General features: G+C 35.4%; 1 protein-coding gene across 1 annotated transcript in view; it reads left to right on the forward strand.

Annotated features, from left to right (window-relative positions):
- The window catches only part of LOC107736993 (synaptotagmin-7-like), a 152,349-nt gene that overhangs the window by 91,170 nt on the left and 40,535 nt on the right, over positions 1-20,644 (forward strand). Inside the window, exon 5 of the mRNA XM_016548382.1 lies at positions 4,621-4,740. Within this exon, the coding sequence (XP_016403868.1) occupies positions 4,621-4,740 (120 nt within the window). The remainder of the gene's footprint in view (positions 1-4,620; positions 4,741-20,644) is intronic.

The raw sequence follows: 20,644 nt of genomic DNA on the forward strand, positions 1-20,644 counted from the left end.
TGCATAACTTAATTATATTAATATTAATTCAAATAACATTGAATTAATTATCAAATGAAAGAAATGCTGGAGTTGGGTTTTCAAAAATAGTAAGTGGATAAGAGAAAGTGTTCAAATATTTCACCCCCTATGATATTATATTTTGCATAAATTATATAAATTATTTTAATATGAATTCAAATAAGGTTGCATTAATTATAAGATTAAAATTATACTGAAGTCGAGAGAGAAAGGGTGCATGTATTTTATCCCCTTTTGAAACTGTATTTTGCATATTTTGTATTAAATTATAATAATATATTAGTGTGTGTGTGTGTGTGTGTGTGTATATATATATATATATATATATATATATATATATATATATATAATTATTTAAAGATGTAAAGATAGATGAGTATCTTGACAAACAATGTTGGCTGAGCTAGTGGTGTGAATTTGGTGTTTTAGTATTTAGTAGTACAGTGTTATTTTAGTAGTTTATAAAGTATTATAGTATTTATTATTATTTTGCATTAGCTTTGATATTATTTATTATATTGATGTTATATTATATTATTATATTTTAAATTGATATTTTTCATTTCAGTTTTAGTCATTTTGCTGTTGTTATTTCTATTAGCTTTTGTTTTTATATATTTCTATTTAGATTTAATGTATATATTTTTTATTATATTTATATATATTTTAACTTTTAGTTTTTTGTTTTTTTTATATTAGTACTTAAACTTATTTTATTTCAGCTAGTTGCCAAGTCAACATTTCTCAATTTTATGTTTTTACATTTAGGGTTATCATTTATTTATTTATGTTTTTATTTTATTTTATTTTTTAAGCCATGTTTCTTTTTTGTGTACTTCATCACTCGTGCTATTTTTTATTTTATTTTTATGTATTTTATATTCTTCTATTAAGCATTTCTTCAGGATTTTGTACTTGAGACCTTCATCACTCATACAATATTTCATTTGCTTTGTTTTATTGTTTTATTATAAAGCATATTTCTTTACAATTTTTATTTGAGACCTTCACTCAAATGCTACTTTATTATTTTTATTATATTATATTTTAATACATTTAACTTTCTATTTTTAAAATGGCAGATGAGGGGTATTTTTGAAACTTGTTTGCAACCAGCCATTGTTTTTGCCTTTCTGTTTGGTGATGCTTCTGGTGCAGGAATTACACACTTCATGTTTACCTGTGTAATATCAAACAAACATGCAGTCGATGAGCGGAGTTCATACTCAGTAACCGCTCTGACAGATTCAACAAGTAATTTGTTAGACTGATTGAAACCCCATTGTATGTTTGTTTTTGCATTGCAGCCAGCAAATACATAGACATGTTGTTTCTTTGTATTGTTTCATCGCACCCAGTCTTTCTCTCTCATCACATTCCATTCAGACTGTGTAAGTCAAATATAAAATAAATCAACATATTTCTTTGCCAGTGTTGAATAGTGGTGCAGTAAACACTGTATTGTTAGAAGAGCTGATCCAATGCAAAGCCCAGAAATTCAGGTCTTAAAGTCCCCATGAAATCAAAATTCAAGTTTTTTGGGTGTTAGTATCAATATGTTAGTCTTAAGGTTATCTATAAGGCAGTGTGCTCCAAAACAGTGACAAAATTCACATTTAGAAGATATAAGCATTCAAAGCTTGCAGTTCGTCACTTCCGCCAAAACGGCACAACGATTTTTTTGACGTCACATCGTACTTCAGCTTCTCATCAAACTTTCTGTCCAATCAAATGCTCTCTAGAATCCGAAGCGCCCGCCCCCTACACTATAAAATAGACGCTGAAGCCGCGGCTGAAATCGGTCACTTGTCCACAGAATTAGTATTTTCTGTACAGAGTAACGCTGCGTGTTTCTAAGCATTTCAGGGGACCTTTAACAACTAAGGCTAAATCAAATATCCAGTGTCTTTCATGAAACCCATTCAGTGATTTTAACGCCCCTCCTGACAGACAAAAGAGGAGGGAATGAAAGACAGGAGAAAGGAGTAACTGCTTTTCTATCAACTCACAGTGTTTACAATTGAGTTCTGTGTGTCTTTGTGGTTTGCGATCTTACACACAAGCCTGTTTGACAGTGTATCTGTACCAAGGTCATTTAGCAGCATACAATCCCTATAGGATATTGTGTGTGTGTGTGTGTGTGTGTGTGTGTTCAATGGTTTAGAGAAGTCAGTATGTGTTGATCAACTCTACACAGCATTGATCTCCTGTCCTCACCATCATTTCTAGCATGATTAACTGTCACGGAGGAGTAAAGAGAGAGAGAAAGAGACGGTTCACACCAGGTCTGAGGAACCAAGTACGATTTCCATTTAGTCATAGAGAACTTGACATTTTTTGTTTTGTTTTAAGGTTTCTGCCATCTCTGTTGAGGGAACAGTGAAGAGCACAACTTGTGCTCTACCTGTCAGTCAACGTCTACAAGTTAGAAGTTCAGACACACTTGAGTAAATTTGTGTTTGAAAACAAAAATGAAAAACATATTTGTGACCCTAGACCACAAAACCAGTCAATTTTATGAAATTGAGATTTATACATCACATGAAATCTGAATAAATATGCTTTCCATTGATGTATGGTTTCTTAGGATAGGACAATATTTGGCTGAGATACATACTATTTGAAAATCTGGAATCTGAGGGTGCAAAAAAATCTAAATATTGAGAAAATCGCCTTTAAAGTTGTCCAAATTAAGTCCTTAGCAATGCATATTACTAATCAAAAATTAAGTTTTGATGCATTTACAATAAAAAATTTACAAAATATCTTCATGGAACATGATCTTTACTTAAAATCCTAATTAATATTTTTGACCCATACAATGTATTTTTGGCTAATGCTACAAATATACCCGTGCTACTTATTTTTGTGCTCCAGGGTCACAAACAGTTGTTTGTTAGTTATTTGTTTGTTTTGTTTATTTATTTTTTTGTTTAATTTTATTTTATTTTTTTTCTTTTATTGTATCTGTTGAAGGACAGTTTCCTAATCTATCAGCGTTAATGTTATTTATTTTTATTTATTTATTTATTTTTAAAAACATTTTTAATGAATGAATGAATGAATTGGACCAGCTATTGAAGGGAAAAAGCCAACAAATGGTAACTCATTGAATAATATTTAAAAGTTTTCCAAGATGCACCTCATTAAGTTGGTTAAATGAATATTCAAAGTGAGCAGAGCTGTAATCTAGACAAATAAGAAGCCCAAATATGAGAGAGTTTTCATTTCTTTAACGTTCTTGGTCTCTTTATCATTCCTATACTTCAATTTGTTTTGATGGCTTTGCTATTATCCTAAAATATTGAAAGTAGTAAGAATAAGATTGGAAAGGATGTGTCCAAACTCTTGACTGGTAGTGTAAATGTATTGGGTGTGTAGATTGATCTCCGCATTCAATAGATATTTGTGTGCAACAAGTTTAAATTTAATATCCAGCACAGTTAATATCCTTTAGCGCACTGGCAATAATCTTTCACTTTACAGGATTGTGTAACTGTAACCGGCTCCAGCTCTAATTCCCTGATACCATGATTGTCTGACAGGCAATTAAGCTGCTGCCTGCTCAGGGGACGTGAGTGATTTGTGCTGTAGCGCTGGAGCCGTGAAGCGCTGAGCTTTTACTCTAGTGGACTATAGCAGTGCTGCGCTTTATTGATTTGAACACACACAATAACAAATGAGTGATAAACAGATTCTGTGAATATAAACAAAGGGAAAGCATCCCATTCATATTTAAACAGAAGAGATTTTTTGCATGCATTTGCAGTTTTGATGCATTGTTTAGATCTCTATTGACGTTTTCCATTTGATCTCCATTTAATCATTAATGCTGTTTTATTTGTAATTTTTTATTAAGATTTCAGAGACATAACGGCATTTTCAAATATGTTTCATTTAAGCGTCATCTTTGTCTCAAATCAAAATACTACATTTACACTGCTATTCAAAAGTTTGGGGTCGGTACGATTTTTTGTTGTTGTTGTTGTTTATAAGTCTCTCATGCTCACCAAGGCTGCAACTATTTGTTCAAAAATGCAATAAAATCAGTAATATTGTGAATTATTATTACTATTTAATATGTGTTTTCTAATTCAATATATTTTAAGATGTAATTTATTCCTGTGAACAAAGCTGAATTGTCAGCATCATTACTCCAGTCTTCAGTGTCACATGATCCTTCAGAAATCATTCTAATATGCTGATTTGCTGCTCAAGAAACATTTCTGATTATTATCAATGTTGAAAACGGGTGCACTGTTCAATATTTTTGTGAAACTTGATACTTTTTTATTTTCAAGGTTCTCTGATGAGGAGATCGGTATGTCAAATAGAAATCTTTTGTAACATAATGTCTTTATTGTCATGTATTGTAATGCATCCTTGCTGAATAAAAGTATTTATTTCTTTCCAAAAAAGTTCCTAAACTTGCCAACATACTGTTATTGTACAATCTTGTTTTTTTAAAGCCTTTTTCTTTTTCTAGCTTTCAGACCAGCCTTTGTCAAGTCAACATCCAAGTTTATTTTGATCAGCTTTTGTTTTCTACTTTATATTGGCTTTTGCTCACCACTTGTTTGATTGTGTGTTTTGTGACAGAGAGGGGAAGATGGTCGTACTGTCCCTCGCGATCGGATTGGCCGAACAAGATGACTTTGCCAACCTTCCAGATCTACAGGAGGCGCCAGCCAACAAAGAAACCCCTCCCGCAGACAAAAGGTAATGGCTGGTTTAAAACAGACAGTTTCATTTCCATATGCGAGTCTCAAAATAAGTAGATATATACATTTTAAATTGCTTTCTCTGGGCTAGAAATATCCTTTCTAGGAGCAGTTTTTGTCCAATACAGTATTTTCTGGAAGGGGTTTGTTGGTGTTTGACAGTTTGCCCTTGCTGGTTGATGCTATAACTTCAACATCTGTGAGGGGAAAAGGCATATTTCTCCATTGCTGGACATTTAATAAACCCTACACTGTAAAAAATGACCGTGAATTTAACGGTAAAAGACTGTAAAAATGCTACAGTAAAAACCTGTTAAATGGTTAACGGTAAATTCCCCTATTATATACGGTTGAAAAACTGTAATGGACATTACATGTATTGGACATTAGTTTTACGGTAGTATATCGTTTTTGGAAGTGAAAAAGACCGTATAATTTACAGTGAATAACCGTAAATTGACATTCCCAGAATTCCCTGCGTTACATTTCAAATTTGATGTTTTTTTGTTGAAATAACTATGTTGTTTCTGTTATGGACTCCTAGGAACATATAAAAATTCGTCGGCAACTGTTACATAGGCTGGCAACATGCTAGAAACATACTAAAACATGCTAGCAGCACTTAGCTAAGTGCTAAAGCATGCTATTAATGCAGTGAAAGAGGAAGTTACTGTAACTCAGGCATGCAGTGTCCAATCTGCCCCAAACTTCACTCGTTTGATAAGTGTTATGTCCTGAACAAATACCCATGCCCAAATTCAGTTATACTCATTGCGCCACCTGCTGGCAACAGGAAGTGACATGCTTAACACTGTTATGGACTCCTAGGAACATATAAAAATTCGTCGGCAACTGTTACATAGGCTGGCAACATGCTAGAAACATACTAAAACATGCTAGCAGCACTTAGCTAAGTGCTAAAGCATGCTATTAATGCAGTGAAAGAGGAAGTTACTGTAACTCAGGCATGCAGTGTCCAATCTGCCCCAAACTTCACTCGTTTGATAAGTGTTATGTCCTGAACAAATACCCATGCCCAAATTCAGTTATACTCATTGCGCCACCTGCTGGCAACAGGAAGTGACATGCTTAACACTGTTATGGACTCCTAGGAACATATAAAAATTCGTCGGCAACTGTTACATAGGCTGGCAACATGCTAGAAACATACTAAAACATGCTAGCAGCACTTAGCTAAGTGCTAAAGCATGCTATTAATGCAGTGAAAGAGGAAGTTACTGTAACTCAGGCATGCAGTCTACAAACTGCCCCAAACTTCACACGTTATATAGGTGTTATGTCCTGAACAAATACCCATGCCCAAATTCAGTTATACTCATTGCGCCACCTGCTGGCAACAGGAAGTGACATGCTTAACACTGTTATGGACTCCTAGGAACATATAAAAATTCGTCAGCATCTGTTACATAGGCTGGCAACATGCTAGAAACATACTAAAACATGCTAGCAGCACTTAGCTAAGTGCTAAAGCATGCTATTAATGCAGTGAAAGAGGAAGTTACTGTAACTCAGGCATGCAGTCTACAAACTGCCCCAAACTTCACACGTTATATAGGTGTTATGTCCTGAACAAATACCCATGCCCAAATTCAGTTATACTCATTGCGCCACCTGCTGGCAACAGGAAGTGACATGCTTAACACTGTTATGGACTCCTAGGAACATATAAAAATTCGTCGGCAACTGTTACATAGGCTGGCAACATGCTAGAAACATACTAAAACATGCTAGCAGCACTTAGCTAAGTGCTAAAGCATGCTATTAATGCAGTGAAAGAGGAAGTTACTGTAACTCAGGCATGCAGTGTCCAATCTGCCCCAAACTTCACACATTTGATAAGTGTTATGTCCTGAACAAATACCCATGCCCAAATTCAGTTATTCTCATAGCGCCACCTGCTGGCAACAGGAAGTGACATGCTTAACACTGTTATGGACTCCTAGGAACATATAAAAATTCGTCGGCAACTGTTACATAGGCTGGCAACATGCTAGAAACATACTAAAACATGCTAGCAGCACTTAGCTAAGTGCTAAAGCATGCTATTAATGCAGTGAAAGAGGAAGTTACTGTAACTCAGGCATGCAGTGTCCAATCTGCCCCAAACTTCACTCGTTTGATAAGTGTTATGTCCTGAACAAATACCCATGCCCAAATTCAGTTATTCTCATAGCGCCACCTGCTGGCAACAGGAAGTGACATGCTTAACACTGTTATGGACTCCTAGGAACATATAAAAATTCGTCAGCATCTGTTACATAGGCTGGCAACATGCTAGAAACATACTAAAACATGCTAGCAGCACTTAGCTAAGTGCTAAAGCATGCTATTAATGCAGTGAAAGAGGAAGTTACTGTAACTCAGGCATGCAGTCTACAAACTGCCCCAAACTTCACACGTTATATAGGTGTTATGTCCTGAACAAATACCCATGCCCAAATTCAGTTATACTCATTGCGCCACCTGCTGGCAACAGGAAGTGACATGCTTAACACTGTTATGAACCCCAAGGAACATATTAAAAAGCGTCAGCAAGTGTTAAATAGGCTAGCAACATGCTAGAAACATACTAAAGCATGCTAGCAACACTTAGCTAAGTGCTAAAGCATGCTATTAATGCAGTGAAAGAGGAAGTTACTGTAACTCAGGCATGCAGTGTCCAATCTGCCCCAAACTTCACACGTTTGATAAGTGTTATGTCCTGAACAAATACCCATGCCCAAATTCAGTTATACTCATTGCGCCACCTGCTGGCAACAGGAAGTGACATGCTTAACACTGTTATGAACCCCAAGGAACATATTAAAAAGCGTCAGCAAGTGTTAAATAGGCTAGCAACATGCTAGAAACATACTAAAGCATGCTAGCAACACTTAGCTAAGTGCTAAAGCATGCTATTAATGCAGTGAAAGAGGAAGTTACTGTAACTCAGGCATGCAGTGTCCAATCTGCCCCAAACTTCACACGTTTGATAAGTGTTATGTCCTGAACAAATACCCATGCCCAAATTCAGTTATACTCATTGCGCCACCTGCTGGCAACAGGAAGTGACATGCTTAACACTGTTATGGACTCCTAGGAACATATAAAAATTCGTCGGCAACTGTTACATAGGCTGGCAACATGCTAGAAACATACTAAGACATGCTATCAACACTTAGCTAAGTGCTAAAGCATGCTATTAATGCAGTGAAAGAGGAAGTTACTGTAACTCAGGCATGCAGTCTACAAACTGCCCCAAACTTCACACGTTATATAGGTGTTATGTCCTGAACAAATACCCATGCCCAAATTCAGTTATTCTCATAGCGCCACCTGCTGGCAACAGGAAGTGACATGCTTAACACTGTTCTGGACTCCTAGGAACATATAAAAATTCGTCAGCATCTGTTACATAGGCTGGCAACATGCTAGAAACATACTAAAACATGCTAGCAGCACTTAGCTAAGTGCTAAAGCATGCTATTAATGCAGTGAAAGAGGAAGTTGATGTAACTCAAGCATGCAGTGTCCAATCTGCCTCAAACTTCACATGTTTGATTAGAGTCCTGGCCTGAAGACATCTACATGCTTATATTTGGTTACAATTATAGCGCCACCTATTGGCAAAAGGAAGTGACATGTTTAACACTGTGATGCACTATTAGCAACACAGTAAAAATATGGCTTTGTGTGCTAAACATGCTAGAAATATGCTCAAACATGCTAGCAACACTTAGCTAAGTGCTAAAGCATGCTATTAATGCAGTGAAAGAGGAAGTTGATGTAACTCAAGCATGCAGTGTCCAATCTGCCTCAAACTTCACATGTTTGATTAGAGTCCTGGCCTGAAGACATCTACATACTCATATTCGATTACAGTCATAGCGCCACCAGCTGGCAGCAGGAAGATTGCCACATATAAATGACTTTGACATATTCCTCCTATATTGACCACTTTAAATCCATATTGCTCGCCGTTGACTGTTTTACTAAAGCCGCCCGCTGGCGGTGAGCCCGGGTGCGAGGGCCCGTTCATCGCTGCTTGCAGCTTTAATTCTATTTGTATCCCATCACCAAACTTCATTACAGTGGCTTCTTGTCTGTTATGAACCTGCCAGCAGCACTTCAGATATCACATGTGACATTCTTTGTTAAATCACAGAAATTAATCAGATTGCATGCAGAAATTGTCCAGTTTAAATGCACCCATGAGTAAATATAGCATTCAGCATCTCCAAAGACTTTTATACCACACTGATAGACTACAAATCTCCACGAAAACAACACTTGTGTTTGATGGATGCAAAGATGCATTTATACGTTTTGTCCTAAATTAGAGCTGCAGCTGCTGTAGTAATTCTTAGTGGTTATGTAAAATCCTCATTATTCCTGACCATCAGCATAACAATGATGATGTTGTTAAGAGTTTTTGCTGTCAACAAAAGATGACTTTGAAAAATGCAGGGTTAGAGATCGCTGTAAATAAGAACAATGGGTTCCTTCAGACTTCTTCGCCCCGTTCTAGATTTCTAGTCCCTGCTGTATTTGATAGAAACAGTTTTGTTCCCTTGGTCTCTCCATCTATCTTTTGGTGCCGGTGCACAGCAGCATATGGCTGCAGCAGTCAGTGCTTCTAGCATGCTCTCTTGGTAGTATTAAGTTATCCACCTGTGGCCCCACACTGCAGATATCTGATCCTAGGCTATGAGGCATGAAGAGATGCGGACAGTGTCACTTTTCTTCTGAATGCATAATTCATTCGCTGGACAGCTGGCCCTCATGAACCCCCTGCAGTAGCACAGTCTTAACAACTGCAATGCATTCATGTCAGCATCAGAATATTTAAAGATATTTCATACACTGTAAAAAATCGTGAATTTAATGGTAAAAGACTGTAAAAATGCTACAGTAAAAACCTGTTAAATGGTTAACGGTAAATTCCCCTACTATATACGGTGAAAAACTGTATTGGACATTACATGTAATTTTACGGTAGTATAGCGTTTTTGGAAGTGAAAAAGACCGTATAATTTACAGTGAATAACCGTAAATTGACATTCCCAGAATTCCCTGCGTTACATTTCAAATTTGATGTTTTTTTGTTGAAATAACTATGTTTCTTAGTTTTTTTCTTATCAGTTTTGTATATTAGGGTTGTGCGTTACACCTAATGTTGTTAATGAATGTTTATTGCATTATTTCAGTTTCATGTGTGTTACCATGATGGTGTTTGGTGTTTGTGTGAATGACACTGTGCACCTTCTATATATTTTATTATTTAAAAGCTGCTTGTGATGGGCTTTGGTTCATCATGTGACTTTCTCATCACCACCTGCATTTGGTGGTTATCAGTGTATTACAAAGGTACAAAACAGATTTCTGTATTTCAATAGGTTGGTATATTAACATTATATCAGTTAATGAAATTACGGTATTTAACTGTAAATTTAAGTTAAAACCGTAACACCTAAAACGTTGCTACTGTATTTTTTACAGTAAAATTCCGGCAACCACAGCTTCCGAATTTTTTTTACAGTGTACTGTATCATATTTGATACATGGATTTCCTCTAAAGGCCCCTAAATTATAAACATGATCAAAATTTTGTTGAAGAAATGGTTGTACACAATATTCTACATGCCTTGTCTGATTGATAGTTTAGATTTTTTAGCAAGTAAAAGGCTGTAAAAACATCCACCTTCAGGTTGTGGTTCACATGTCTATTTGCTGTGAAGTCTTTACTGATTTTTTAAGTAAACATAAGAATAACTTTTATATTTTTAGTAATATTGGGCATCAGGCTTTTGAGGAACATTTGTTTTTTATCTCTTAATCCTCATTGCATTGCATTGCATTATATGTTTTCAAACTACTGAGCTTTGATCATAAAACCTAAGCATTTAAATATTATCTTACTAAGACAAATTTTTGGGAGATATAGAGTGACACCTGATATTTATACGCATTTTGTGTATGTAGTCTGCTATACTGTTATAAAATCTCATTGATTTATATTACAAACTATCAGAATTTCATCTTACTTTTTGGCCATATAAATATCAGCTTCTGCACCAAATTGCATTTTTTACTCAGTTTGAGCCTCTGAATAAAACGTTTTTTTTTTTGTCCTCCTCAGGTACAAGCTTCATATTCTTACTATATCACACTATATGAGCCATAAAAGTCTGATTTATCAAATATGACACAATTTCATGAGACAATTTTGTGTAAAGGTCCAATAAACTCTTCCCTTTTTTTTAATGATTTTTGTGGACTAGAATTTCATGTCAGGCTTTAAAGATGATTTTTTTTTTTTTTTTTGCAATGCCAAATATTTCATTTTATCATAGTAGATGTTTTAGAGTTGACTGTTCTTTTTGGAGGGCTTTTAAAATGGGCATATATTTGTGTCCGTCAGCTTTTGGTTAGCGCCACATTCGGTCAGTCCACAGGAAGTGGAGGTGACCAATCAGCAGTTAGTCATTGGCCAGTCCTTAAGTACGAGGTCCGTTTTTTGCTAATGAAGTACTCCATCTACACAAGCTTATCACAAAATCAATGGTCGCCTTTGTGTATCCTACCCGGTTATCAATCACCATGTCAATGAGTCGTTCCAGTGAGTTTATTATCTCTGCTCGTAATGTTTGACTTTGTCTTAAAGGAATAGCTCACTTAAAAATTAAAATTTGCTGAAACTTTACTCAGCATCAGGCTATTCTAAATGTAGATGAGTTTGTTTCTTCATCAGAACAGTTTTGGAGAAATGTATCATTACATCACTTGCTCACCGATGGATCCTCTGCAGTGAATGGGTGCCGTCAGAATGAGAGTCCAAACAGCTGATAAAAGCATCACAATAATCCACACCACCCCAGTCCATCCATTAACGGCTTCTTAAGCAAAAAGCTACGTGTTTGTAATAAACAAATCCATCACTGCTTGATCTGTGCGTATTGCTCTCCTGATTCAGATGAGATGACTTTTTCACTAAAGAAAGCAAAATTATGGATTGAGGACTCGGATTAGCAATGGTTTGAAATCCTTAATGATGGATTTGTTTTGTGTGGATTGCTTGTGGATTATTGTGATGTTTTTATCAGCTGTTTGGACTCTCATTCTGACGGCACCCATTCACTGCAGAGCATCCATTGGTGAGCAAGAGATGTAATGCTAGGTTTCTCCAAATCTGCTCTGATAAAGAAACAAACTCAGCTACATCTTGGATGGCCTGAGGGTGAATACATTTTCAGCAAACTTTCGTTTTTGGGTGAGCTGTTCCTGTTATAATGACACTTGTCTTATGCAGGAATAAGCAACAAATGTGGCTTTCCTGGAATGTGTTGGTTAGCATTACAAAAATGCTAAAAATATTCATATGAGCTCTTGCTTATGTTGGTTTTTATTATTCATGTGAGTAATCTTATTGAGTTTTTTTTTTTAAGCTTGTTTGGTCTTGAATCCTCGTCTGGCTCATTTGGTCTGTCATTTTGAACTTTTTTGCTATCATCACACATTCCCTTTGGTAGCCCCCTCTCTCTCTCTCTCTCTCTCTCTCTCTCTCTCTCTGTGATCTGTGTTTTTCAGTGAGGTGTCGGGATCGCAGTGGGGGTGTGCTCATTATAAGAGAGTGTAGTCCCAACTAAAAATATACCCTCCTCCGTCTGGCAGAGACACGTATCATGCACACACTCACACACACACACACACACACACACACCCCGTTCTGGCTTCTGCCGGGAGAATAAGTCTTGACTCTTTAAACACACATCAACCCACACAAATACACACACAGCACTTTATAATCAGACACTCTCAGGAGTTCACAGTCTCGCAGACCAGTTAAGCTGGAGTGTAGAGGTCTACAACAGGACGGATTTTTCCATCCTACTCCAGCAAGTTTCATTCCCCACCTGCCCGGGAATTTTTTTCTGTGTCCATCTGCTCCCAATTTATAATCATTTTCATCCCGTCTGCTCAGTCGAGGTCCATTCCTGCAATCTGCCTTGATCAGAGAAAACCTGGAAATATGAGGTCGTTTTTAAATGCCAATTTCCAATGCGAAGTCATAAATAAAACTTTTTAAATAATAATAATACTAACAATACTACTACTACTACTATGGGAAAAGTCATAAAATGATTTATTGTTGTTGTTGATGTTGTTTATTGTTTTAAAAGTATTATTATTATTATTATTATTATTAAATATTGACATCTTAAAACCATCCAACATTCATGAAATGCCATAAAGTTTCCTCAAAATGTTTGAAATTGACAAAATCAGCATAAATCATTTATTGGCATAAATGCATACATAAAAATATTTCATATTTTCTGTTCATGCATTTTTTTATTTAATCAAATATGTTTTAATAGTTTGCTTTGTCCTTTTTCAATGCTAAGTCATTTAAAATGACATGGATTTATGCTGATATTGTCCAAAACCCCACTTTGCCTGTGGCGCTTCAAAACTTTTGGAGGACAACTGTATATTTATGCATATTAGAGTACTGCATTGTTCCTCTCGCTTTCCCTGCATTCAAATCAGTTGTTATTGTTGTGCACTGTATGTGTGGAGTTATATTTCTGTGATGCATAGAGAACAGAACTTACATGTCATATTCTTTGAAAGGTAAACAAGAAAGTTTATATTATTTAAAACGATTAAATAAGTTAACCAACCATCTGAAGATTTCAGCACACTGGCCGTCTCTGCTCCATAAACGCAGCCTCATGTTTCAAATCTGTAAGACTTTCTTTTATCTGTGGAACACAAAAGAAAGTCAAATAGACATTAATGAGGTCTAAAATAACATTGGACCCCACTGACTTTCATTGTATTGACAAAATATCTTGTTTTCCACGAAAGAAAGGAAGTCATGCAGGTTTGAAACGGTTTCAATTATGACAGAATGTTCATTTTCAGATGAACCGTCCTTTTAAAAGAATCACTAAAACTGATTTTAAACATTTCTAAATAATTAATTTATGGAATATGTCCCAACGCTACAGGGAACTGTGCTTCACATATGCATTATTGAAGAACTAACTAAATAACAACTACTCTCACAACTACTCGCGTCTACAAAAATGTAGTCCCCCACTGAAGCAAATCTAATGTTTTCCGATGAGAATCAAAGAGTGTTTGGAAGTCTTGATTAGCTCCGTCCTGCATCAGTCCTTCTTGCCAAAAGAGTGTGTGTCAGGAACCGACTGCCCTTAGGTATTGTTTTCCACAAACCTATTAACAAGCACAGTCATTTATCCTGGAAGGAAGTTTGCCTCTCGCTGGCCTGTCCTTCTGCCTTATGTTGACGTATTAGACTCAAAATAACACACAAACACAATAGCACCCGTGTAAGACCCAGCGGCCTGTGGCGAGCCGGATGAGATCCACGAGAGCCTCGCTCGGACACGCCCACTCAGAGTTTCTGTGTCCAATCACGCTGAAGAATGACTGCGTGTGTTTACTTCTTGACTAAAGCGGTTTCACAACTAGTCAACTGCCTTGTTTCTTACTGTCTACATAAGCATCAATCCCGACAGAAAAGGGACCTCATCGGTGACTGATCTGGGGCTCTACTTTGGCAGAAGCTCGTACACTCACACAGTACTTATGTTAGAACATCTTTTTTAGCATATTTAAAAGTTACAGTAAAGAAATATTTCATATGAATGCTGTTGTTTTGTTTGAATGTCTTTCTATTCATCAAAGAATACTTAATAGATAGATCACAGCTTCCACAAAAATATTGAGCAGCACAACTGTTTTCAACATTGATAATAATCAGAAATGTTTCTTGCGCAGCAAATCAGTTTATTAAAAGGATTTCTGAAGGATCATGTGACACTGAAGACTGGAGTAATGATGCTGGAAATTCAGCTTTGCATCACAGAAATGTAATAGGCTACGTTTTAAAAAATATTCAAAATCAGCAAACAAATTCTGTAAATAAGTTTTACTGTATTTTTTATCTAATAAATGCAGCCTTGGTGAGCATAAGAGTGAGCAGGTTTAATTTCAAAAACAAAATCTTATTTACCCCAAACCTTTTAAATGGAAGGCTATAGGATTTCAGTTGATTATATTTTAATTACAACATTTTGACATTCAACAAATATTAATTTGATCTAAAAAATTGCATTCTCATTCACTATTCTTTTATTTGTTTGTTTGTTTGTTTATTTGTGATGAACGCCTCTCAATCACATTGAACAGCAATTGACATACAGCCTGCACGCATTAAACTTTACTGCATTCTTTATAGAGTTTTATATCATATGCATGATTTTCTTTTGCTTGGTTTTCTCTGTACCCACTTTTTTAATTTCAAAGAACGTCTCGGTTACGTATGTAACCCTCGTTCCCTGAAGGAGGGAACGGAGACGTCACGTCGGATGACCGACGAATTGGGATCTCGCTTAGAGGGACCAATCTACTTCGAGTGTAAACTAAACGAGCCAATGCACATTGGCATGCGATTATTGCATCCAGCTGCTGCTGATCACAGCGTGAGTATAAGTAGGCAGCAGAGTGACCGACTGAAAGGGAACTTGGTAATTGTAAAAGTTTTTAAATCCAATTCCCTTTGAACTGCCAAAACATGGCCCAATTTCTGTACTGTCACTATATTGCAAAGTGACAAAGTGCAAATTCTTTCTTAAATATTTCTTTAGAAGTCATACAAAAAATGCATAATACATAATTAGAGTTGTGTGCTGTTCAGAATTCAGTCAGTCAGTTTGAATTTTAAACAGGCAGATAGATAGATAGATAGATAGGTAGGTAGGTAGTAGGGCTGAACGATTTTGGAAAATAATCTAATTGCGATTTTTTTTACCAATATTGCGATTGCGATTTAATATGCAATTATTTTTTAAAGCTCTTTATGAGCTATAAATCATTGTATAGTATGACCAACAAACAATTAGATAGATTAAACATAAATGTCCTTTTCTGTAGGCCAGGCTTATATGTTACCATGAAATTAGGTGATGCATGAATTGATATGAATGACATTTTTATTTAACAACTACAATCACAGGATAGATAGATAGATAGATAGATAGGTAGGTAGGTAGGTAGGCAGATAGATAGATAGATAGATAGATAGATAGATAGATAGATAGATGCTGGGGTAGGGTGCCTGTCAAAGCATCAGACTGTGATCAAAGCTCACCCTGGCCCTCCGGGGTCCGTCTGGAATGGTCGCCATGGAGAGTGTCCTTGCTCTACTAATAACTGCCTTCAATCACTCCACTCAGTAGCCAGAGCACTGTCACTAGGGCAACAGCAGGGTCACACCCACCAGCCTCTATTATCATACAGCACACAAATTATGTCGTTTTGGTTTTTTTTAAGAAGTTCCTGCTTTTTGTTAATTGACATAGCAGAGCAGGACAGGGAAGTATTACAGAAAATGGGATGCACTAGGTCATCTATCTATCTACATTTGGATTGTTTTTGAAAGAATTATGCTCACATATGACTGCATTTATTTATTTATCAAAAATACAGTAAAAACAAATGAAAAAATAATAATATTGTAAATTATTATTACAGTTTAAAATAACTGTTTTCTAATTGAATATATATACAAATGTATTTTATTCCTGTGATGATAAAGCTGAATTTTCAGCATCATTACTCCAGTCTTCAGTGTCACATGATCCTTCAGAAGTCATTCTAATATGTTTATTTGCTGCTCAAGAAACATTTCTGATTATTATCAATGTTGAAAACAGATGTGTCGCTTCATATTTTTGTGGAAATCGTGATACATTCATGCAGTATTCTTTGGTAAATATAAAGTTCAGCTTTTATTTTAAAATATGTATGTTGTTACAAAGTAAACATCTTTACTGTGACTTTTGATCGATTTAACGCATCCTTAATGGAAAAATGTATTAATTTCTATTATTTTTTTTATTTTATTAAGTGGGAAATAGAAAACCCAGTATGGAGTTAATGCAGAGTGATTATGCTTTCACTCCATTAAACTCACACAATTGGCTTGAATATTTTACTAATATAAAAAAAAAAAAGATGGACTCAAATATAACAGGGACTCAAACTGGTGAATAATTTTTAAATGAGCTCATTAACCTAAACCTTCTGAACTTACAAACTTCACGAACATCATTGCAGCATTTACACTTGCGGCGCATTGGAAAAGAAAAGTGCAATATATTTTCTCTGTCACACTATTGAAAACTGTAGTTACAGTATATTAATAGCTTCACTTCTTTACCTTTTGCTATTCAGTTAGTAACTCCCTAACCCTGCTATCCATTACAGCATTTACCGCTGTCTCTCACACAGCTCATAAAAGCCTACGTCACACCAAAAGAGAAATGCGAGACGAACTTGACTCCTCAGAGGATATAAGCAGAGAGGAAGAGTGAGTAACATCCGCTCAGACAGTGCCTTAACCTGCTCCCCCGATACCCGAGCTCTTCATCAAAGCACTTGTACTCTCCGTGTTAAAAAAAATCATGCTCCTTTATGCTCTCATCCCTCGCTCTCGTTCCTCCTCCCGTGGCCGTTTGAAATGAATCACGGTGTAACAGCGCCCCGAAGCCACTCCCCAGGAGCCCCGCCGAATCAATCCGTTTGAAAAACAAGCCATTCATATGAGAAATGCATCTGTATCAATATCCACCTGCCACAGCTCAATTATAGCTTTCCATTATATTGTCCTGTGTGAGCCACTTATGAGTATGATTATAATAGCAGAAAGCACATTCGGATGATGTGTGCTCATGAGAGGACGAAGCCGTATTATGTTTATGGATCGGCATTGAGTAGCAAAGGCCATTTGGGTTTGTGAATCCAGCAGAGGGGCATCAGATGTAGTCTGTACAGCCAGTGGCCCCTACTGGAGTGCTCATGCAGAGTTTATTTGTTTCATGGTTAATTGTGCAGTGCACACAATTGCACGTCTCTCGTGTGCTTACGGTGCTGTGATTCACGATGATTTGAGCTACAGTGATGTGATGGGACATGGTGGCCACTGGGTAAAGGTACAGCATTGGTTATTTCCTCACACAATGTGTGTGACAGTGAGTTCAGTCGCTCATACATGCATTTAGAAAACAAAGAGCACCAGATTCACATGGTCTTTACATATTTCAAACATTTTTGTCTACAGATGTATACAGCCAAAAATAAATAAATAAATAATAAAAATTGAGGCTCTGACTCCTTGAAGTGAGGATACCTGTTGTAATATTACTATGATATTGTAAAATAAAATATATTATTATTCATTAACTTACAGTATAATATTAATATGTCAATGGTTCCAATTCAATAGTTAAAAGTAAGCAAATATATTTTATATTATTATAATAACAATAGTAATCGTAATAATGATAATAATTATTTTATTTCATTTTATTATTGAAAATTATAATTGATTTTACAGTACAATAGTAATCTTAAAATTTCTGTTATTTTTTATAACAACAACAATAACAATAATATTAATATTAAAAATCATAATTTTTTTTTTGTGTATTACTGAATATTTCGATTTTCAGTATATATTAATATTACAATAATTTGACAAATTTTTTTAATTATATAATATTACAATATTAGTTATATTTCTCTTATTTTAGTTTTATAATGATAATAATAATGAATACTATATTTTATTTTACTGTTTCACTTTTTAATAATAATAATTAAAAGTATTATTAAATAAAATATTAAATACAAATATTATTATTGTTGTTATTATTATAGAATTATCTGAAATATTTATTATTATTATTCATATTATTCATATTATTATTATTATTAAAACAACAACAGTGTGCCTGTCAAGTGGACTGAGACACATCTCACAACTATTAAGTTAAGGTTGTAGAAGCCATTTATTAATTTTTTGGGGGGGGGATATCTAAGCAGCAGCAGTATAAGATGTTAAATGTTTATCAAACTGCAGTCCAAATTGCAATATATGACAAAATAATCACAATATATGTTGTTTGGCCAAATCGTACAGCCCCATACATTTTGGTTAATAAAATATTGTAAAAGTTTATTTGTTACCCACCTTCTGTATTTATTTCATGTACCTCCATGATCTAGTAAGTGATGCTGACACAGTGATCTACAGAGTAGGCGTGTTCCTGTAGATTTGTGTGCTTATTCTCTTATGATGTAACTAAAGGAAATGAGTTACTCTAGCCAGACAACCGCCCGTGGACCGCCTGCAGAGTGTCCGTGACAGCCGATTAATTGCGGTGAAGTCATTTGTACAGCAACAATCATAAAGGGCTGCTAAAATTGCACAGAATAAGCTATTGTATGCCATTAGTCAGAAGTCTGGCTTGTGAGAATAGAGCCGTCTGCTTTAGCCTGTGGAGAGAGCGAGCGAGTGAGCGAGAGAGAGAGAAACAAGAGAAGCTTCCTTCTCAAGATGTCCCTGAAGTGGAGCCCTTGACTGCATCGTGACATAATGGATTTGAAGTGTTTTAAGGTGTGTGTCGTTTCCCAGCTTGCTGTTCCAGTCATGTATTTTTGTTTGTCTGTGCTGCTGAAATCATTGCAGCGGAGACGCACTGATTGGTACAAGCGATGATCCCTAGATATCCTGCCATTGTTGAGTGAACCGCAGGTGGGATTTAGGACTGTAAGAACAAAGGGCTTGATAACACACATCTTTTTTTTCTATATTCTGGTTTCATTGATGCTGTCTGAGCCGTTTAAAGAGATATTTCATCCACAAAGGGTCATTTTGTCATCGTTTATTCACCCTCATGTTGTTCCAAACCTGTATGACTTTTAGTTTTCCACAAAAGGACACATTTTGAATAATGTGCTATATGAGTAATTTGAAAAAAGTTGCAATTACAGAGAATAACTGGAGCTTTCATTGCTCAAAAAGGACACAAAACCACCATAAAGTCATCAGAATGTAGTTCATAAATCTTCTGAAGTCATGAGGTTTGGGTGGCAAACCCACCTAAATTGAGTTGTTCTCATTTTCTCCTTCACTAAGGATTGAATCATTGAGTCAGTCAGTTGAACTTGAGAACCGGATGATTGATATTTGTGACCAAATTATTCAGGCGATTGATTTTTGTGAACTGAATCAAATAGAATCGTTGAAAAGATCTGACTCAAATGATTGTTCTTTTCAGTTGGATCTTTTCAATGAATCGTTTGATTCATTTAAAAAGATTCCAATTGCATACTGTAGTCAAAAGAAAAAAATTCAGTAAATAATTACTTAAATTTTTGTTATTACTCACGTGAAGATTCAAAAACTGTTCAAAGGTTTGGAGTCAGTAAGTAACATTTTTAAAAATGTTTTTGAAAGTAGTCTCACTAATTCATTTAATGCATTTATTTTATCAGAAAAATACAGTACAAATAGTAAAATATTATTACAGTTTAAAGTAACTGTTACCTATTTAATTATATTTTAAAATGTAATTTATTCCTGTGATCAAAGCTGAATTTTCAGCATCATTACTCCAGTCTTCAGTGTCACATGATCCTTCAGAAATCATTCTAATATGCTGATCAAGAAACAATTCTGATTATTATCAATGTTGAAAACAGTTGCACTGCTTAATATTTTTTGGAAACCAAGATATCGTTTATTTTCAGAATTCTTTGCATGAATAGAAAGCAGCATTTATTTGAAATAGACATCTTTTGCAACTTAATAAATGTCTTTACTGTCACTTTTGAGTTAATATGTACTTAATAATAAAAGTATTCATTTTCTTTCAAATCAATCAATCAATCTAGCTGACCCCAAATTTTTGAACAGGAGTATATAATGCTTTCATGGTGTTTTTTTGGTCATTTTTGAGCTTGACAACACCAGTCCTCCATTTCCTTTCATTGTATTGTCATTCACAAGTTCACCTTTCATATTA

Source organism: Sinocyclocheilus rhinocerous, unplaced genomic scaffold, assembly GCF_001515625.1.
Source record: "Sinocyclocheilus rhinocerous isolate Xijiao unplaced genomic scaffold, SAMN03320098_v1.1 scaffold433, whole genome shotgun sequence".
In the NCBI taxonomy this organism is placed as follows: Eukaryota; Metazoa; Chordata; class Actinopteri; order Cypriniformes; family Cyprinidae; genus Sinocyclocheilus; species Sinocyclocheilus rhinocerous.